The 6279-nt window shown below is 39.4% G+C and overlaps 1 protein-coding gene across 1 annotated transcript; it reads right to left on the reverse strand.

The window, feature by feature from the left end:
- Positions 1-4733: 4733 nt before the first annotated feature.
- On the reverse strand, positions 4734-5264 carry LOC107872016. Its single transcript, XM_016718844.1, has 2 exons — positions 5166-5264; positions 4734-5099 (listed from the first exon to the last, which is right to left on the reverse strand). Exons 1-2 carry the CDS (start codon positions 5262-5264, stop codon positions 4734-4736), a joined length of 465 nt encoding a protein of 154 aa, XP_016574330.1.
- Between the last annotated feature and the right edge of the window lie 1015 nt (positions 5265-6279).

Raw genomic sequence — 6279 nt, forward strand, 5'->3', positions numbered from 1 at the left:
AGTCAACAACCAATTCTTAGCTCTAAAATCAGTTTTACCACCTCTAAGGTCAACCAACTCAAACTATTGTGCAATTTATTGAAAAGCAACAATGTAACACAAAGGCTTCTACCCATGGAATCACTAAGTGCCAACAATCATGCATGTAATGTACACTACCCAAAAAAGCAAGTAACTTAGCAAGATACTAGTGTGCCCTCACAACAAAGAAATTCCCCTTTTCTTTCATTATCAGCAATCAAGGTATAATCATGGGTATAATCACAAAGACTCTCGCACTCAGAATGAAGTTCAACCAGTGTATGCCAAATACCATATGCTTGCCCTTATCGTCATTATTGAAGTGTCTAGACAGGTAAGTTAGGATCACTATAGGAATTTCTTAGGCTTGTAACGTAGGCTAGGGGCTGGTATGGTATTAAACGGCATTTAGAGTGACTAACCTCCTTGGCACTACCTTATCTTATGGGGTCCACTTATTAACCTTTTTTTCTTTTCTTGATCACACTTTTAGGATGCGTGTACTTATTTTTATTTCAACAGATTTTCTTTACTTGCTCTTTTTCACCAACACCCAACCTTTTATTCCTTTTCTATGATTCTTTCTCTTTTATTCTACCCTTCTTCATACCCAACTTATATCACGCACCCCTATGATATCCACCCTCAACTTAGGCTATTTGCCTACGCTGTGGTGCATAGTGTCCATAGAGGACCAGTGCCAAAATAGGTTCATTATGATTTAAAAAGGGAAGGTGATGGGTTTCATAGAAAGAAAATGGTCAATTTAGGCTCAAACAGGGATCAAGGGATATAATGCAGTACAGGGAAGGTCATTTAGGATAAAAGTCACTTTAATTCAAAAACGGCCTATGATCCTTTCCTAAACCCTATCTCTCAACCAAGGCAAAACGAACTGGGAAAGTTCTAGATTCAGCAATACAACAGGGAACACAGTAAGATCTCACACACACTTGGCACACAAGCATTTCACTAACTACTACTTATTTGGTTCATGCAGTTCGGCTGTGATTGTTAAGCTCAAAACTAATGCCCTAACCAGATGCTCAGTAGTCATAATTTGAGGCAATTTACACAGTCATGCAAAACAAACCTTCGAAGAGGTGTTCAAAATCAAAAAAATAATTAGTTGACTACCTACAAAACTTGTACTACTCCTAGTTATTTGTAGAATATGCTACAACAACATGCTACCCTACACTCAAAACTTAAAATCAAAATAAAATGAAACTAAGGGTTTAGGGTGTACCTGGTAGAGATCAAGTACGAGGATCATGGGGTTTTACCCCCACGTTAGTATCTCCAGTCGGGACACTTATATCTGGAGCTTTCTGCTGTGCTGGCTCAGCTGCTACTGCATCTGAAGGAGGTGCACTGGATGAGGCTCCTATGGCTCTAGCTCGGAGTGCCTCCTCCCTTCTCAAGTGGTACTCTAGGGACGCTTGTATTACCCGTTTTAGGTTTGCTTTATAAGTGGCTGCTACCTCATTACTTGCTTGTGTCGTCTCTTCTGCTCCTATTTTTTGAGCCTTCTTCTTCTTCTTTACCTTTTCTCTGCTTTCCCCTTATTCTCATCATCTCCTTGTATCTTTATCTTTCCTTTTCTCTTTTATTCTTTCATTTCTTTGTTTTTCTTCTTCTGCATAGGCTCCTCAGTAAGATCAAGCAACTCTAATTTACCTTTGGGCTCCTCAGCCACATATTCTATTACTGTAATGCACTGGAGCTATCTAATCACTCCAAAATCCATCTTCATCTTCTTAAACTTAGATCTGAACTGTTTAAGCTCTGTACTCAATGTTTCTCTTTTTTACACATCAAACTGATTCTGTAAGTCAAAAAAACTAGCAGGCAAGGACTCATAAGGCTCAAGTGCAGCTCTGATTCTTTTATCTACTGCATTTGCAAACTGCTTCAGCTAAGCCTCATACCATTAAGTTTATCTAGCAATTTTTATGAAGTTTGGTAAGTTGAAAGCAAGTCTTGCTGGTGCTGTAAAAGCTGATGGATCTGACTTAGTTGCAGGCACTGAACTTGCCTGTACTGAAGGTGGTGGTGGTACTGCTGCTACCTCAAGAGCTTATGTCTTCGTAGTTGGAACTAAACTAAAAGCTGGAATAGGAGGCTCAACTGGTACCTCTTCTCCCCTCTCAAGCCTCAATGCAGGTAGATTTTCCTCACTTCTGATCGGGTTGTGAGTCTTTCTAGAAGCGACATCCTCATCTACACCTACGATCTCAGGCACATTTACACCTCTACATAGCTTAGTGATTAGTCACAGGAATGGATATATAGTGTTAGGCCTAGACACCCAAATCTTTATCTCCTCAGCTATAATTTTATCGAAATCCAGGGACATCCCAATCACTAAACTAGTAACTAGTACAACCCTGTCATCTCCCAGTAGATTATAATTTTCTATAGGGATCAAGTGCATGCACACTACGCTTCCACCAGAACTTTACCTCAGGTGTCAGAGAAGCTTTGTAGATCCTTTCATTCGAGTTGGTCAACCAAATAGGCTCTCCTTCCGCTATATGAGTAGCCAACTATCTGCGCTGATTTTCCTTATCTTTCAAATGGGAATAGAATATGGGTGAAGTACCCTGAATATTGAAGTTCGTCCCGTGAAGAAACCGGTTGATTATTATGTCTGAGATACTCACCTTCACTCCCCTCACTGTAATTTTCTCCAGTAATGGCATGTTCGATATTCTCTCACCTTTCTTACATCTATTTTCCAAGTCCTCTTGGTAGTTTGCATAAAACTCCTGTACTACTGCTGGACTATAGAAATGTCCTATTCTGGTAGTCCACTCTAGGCCATAATCTTGGAACTTTTTCATCACCTCCGGGTAGTTGATCAACCCTTTGGTAATAGTTTTTTTTTCTTCAAAGATAGGTCTCCAAAAAGGTCTCCGCTGAGTTTTATACAGACTATCAAGATATACCTTCTCAGCTTTCGGAATGAGCCATCTAAAATTATCTTTAACCTCTAGGTTTTTTATATCTCACTATAGCTCTCTGAATTGAAGAATCATCATCACTTTTTTTTTCTAAGGATGGTGGTCCAAATTTTATCTCTTCAGACCCCTGCTCTTTAGATTCAGCCTTCTCAGACTCAGGATGTTCGGACTCTGTTTGCTTGGAACCCTCTTGCTTAGAGGACTCACTCTCAGGTAGGGTAGTAGTTTTAGTATCATCACTATCCTCCACCTGAATGGGTTTAGGTGGAGGAGATGCCTTTTGGCTTGGTTTCTTTCTCTTCCACCTGAGAAATGGTTCTTCATCTTCATAGTCGGAGTCCTTATTAATAAGCTATCGAACCACTTTTGGCTTTGTCACTTTCTTTGGAGTGTTAGGACTCTTTCTCTTGGGTGCCATTTTTATTCCTGCAGCAAGTTAGAGTCAATTTTCAGTGTTTTAAATCATATAAATAAACAAGATGCATCAATGGTTGCTTAGAATCCCTGAAAATGGTTCAATTCAGTTTTAGCTCAGAGGCTTAACGGCATCTCTGGTAAGTCATTATTTTTCTAACGGCTTACCATAGACGTCGTCACCCTTAAGCAATGACTACTGAAATTTCTCAACTTTTGATGACATTATCTGGTAAGACGTCACACCTGTGATGATCTATCAGATATGTTGTCAGACCTTAACAGAACCTCATCTTTTTTTCTTTAATTTATGATGACATTTGTGGTAAGCCGTCACAGATGTGACGTCCTACCATAAATGTTGTTAACTCGGAACAAACTCCTTCAACTCTCTTTTTCATTGATTTTTGACTTCAATTTCGACTTGATTTTAACTTAAGTTGAGTTCTTGAGATGCTCTTTAGATCTTTTTTAGTTAGAACCCAGCAAAACCCTAGATTCAAAGTAGCTTGTAGTTCTTTAATCCGCTTAAGCTCCGTCGAACCAAGGTTGAACTTATCCTTTTATACATACCCTAAACAAAGAAGAGTTTTAAGAATCGAGCATACCTGATTTTCAACTTGCACACTTCCTTAACAATGGATCTTAGTTTGTATGAAGAGTGAGCTTAAGGTGAGAGAATGTGGGTGAGAGAAGAAAGTTGGTTACTTTGCTTTCAATCTAATCTCTCAAGGGAAAGTTTTTCTTGCTTAGTTGTGATCAAGTAGGAGAAGAAAGAAAGATATTATGTATTCTAGCTAATGAAGAAAATAACTAATCATGGAAAACAAAAAAACTATCGGGAAGGTGAAGAGTTTAAGCCTGGGCCGGGTCGGATCCAACTTAACATGTGTGCCCATAATACCTGAAGACATAGAAAAATGCCATCAGAGTTGTGGTAACTCGTGAGGCAATATCGTCAGGGTTAGGCAGACACTTCTTCATACTAGACCTCTCTGACGTCATTTTCTGGTAAGCTGTCACATGTGTGACGTCTTACCATAAAGTTCGCCAGGGTCCTTTTTAGCAGATAATCTTGATTTCACCTTCCAGGGATTAAAAACCTAACTATAAGAATTAAAACTAACCTAAAAATGAATGAATTTTTTTTTTGGGTTACCTCCCACTAGCACCTGATTTAATGTCGCGGCATGACTTAGTTATCTTAGATACTCATACTTTGCCAAGACATCATATCAATACCTTTTTTCATCCACATAGAATACATCCATGACTGGGAATACACTCATCTCTTCTTGATTCATTGTGGATGAGCACATTTTAAACTTTGCTTCATTTTTCCAACTTGAGCTCATTGAGCTCCAAATCAACTAGCACTCTCCTTGTGGCCAATAATGGTCTTCCCAAAATAATAGGAACCTTAAAATCAATATCACAGTCAAGAACCACAAAATCCGCAGGGAGAATAAAGTCGGCCACTTTCACCAGCACGTCATGTAGAATACCCATAGGTATTTTGATTGACCTATCTGCCATCACGATTCGCATGTTTGTAGGAGTAGGTGCCCCTACATGAAGCCTCTTATAGACGGCCAGTGGCATTAAATTAATACTTGCGCCAAGATAACACAAAGATTTCTCAAATTTCATGGGTCCTACTGTGTACGAAATAGTGAAAGCACCAGGATCAGGCTTTTTCTATACTAAGGACTGTGAAGAAATAGCACTACAATAGTGGATATTGTCCACTATCTCACAACTTACTTTCTTCTTCTTCGTCAGTAGATCCTTCATAAATTTAGCATAGCTCGGCATTTGATCAAGTGCCTCCATCAATGGAACCATCACTGTCAGTTGTTTCATTACTGCCATAAACTTGCTAAATTTTTCATTATCTTCTTTCTTCTTCAACCTCTACGGAAATGGAGGTGGTGGTCTTGGAATTTGTTTTCATACCACTTCCTCTTTCTTGTTGTCTTTTTTCTATAACATGTCAACAAAGCCATCCGCTTTCTCAGAGTCCATTAGATTTCTTCCTTCTGATTCATCAACACTTACCTCCTTCTCCACAGCTTTGCCCATAGAAAGGCCAGATAATATCTTACCACTCCGAGTGGTAATTTCCAAACAAGAGCCATCAGTCTGTGGGTTTTGAATCATATCACTACGTAAAGTGCCCGCTTTTCTCTAGTTTAGAGTAGCCAAAAGTTGGCCCATCTATTTCTCCAACTGCTTAATAGAAGTAGAGTATGAGCTAACTAACTGACTGAGGGTAGAAAATTCACTTTTTATATTAGTTACCCTTAAGTTATAGCTTCAACTCCCTTCAATAACTTTTCCATCATTCCCTCCATGGACATCTTGCCAGAACTAGTAGATACAACATCCCGACTTCCAGGAGGAACATACAAACCACTCCTGTCATTATTGTTTTCCAATGTCCCTGATCCCTATCTTTATAATCAGGCTTGTCATAGAAAGTCCGACCTTGGTTCCCTTGTCTATTGCCTCGAAAACCCCCTGATTACTCACGTAGTTGGCCTTAACATTAGCACCTGTTGATACGGTACCTTGAGCATCCACATCTTTAATCATTTCAGTCTTGCTGGATAGCAAGTGCTTAGCAGCAAGTCCATCTGCGTCTTCAAGTGGGCATATCCTGATCTCACTCCTCATCTCTTCTATGCTGTTCTATAGTAATACCATCAGCAATTATAGCGCTAGCCACTACAGAATCCCAAGTTTTCTAGGCTTGACTTTGCTTGGTCATTTTATTTAGCATGTCAGAAGCATCCAGAAAAGAGAGGCCAATGAATGAACCACCTACAACGTTGTCGACTATTGCCTTTATCATAGAGTTGTAAGCTCTGTACAAGGT

Source organism: Capsicum annuum, chromosome 5, assembly GCF_002878395.1.
Source record: "Capsicum annuum cultivar UCD-10X-F1 chromosome 5, UCD10Xv1.1, whole genome shotgun sequence".
Classification (NCBI taxonomy): Eukaryota; Viridiplantae; Streptophyta; class Magnoliopsida; order Solanales; family Solanaceae; genus Capsicum; species Capsicum annuum.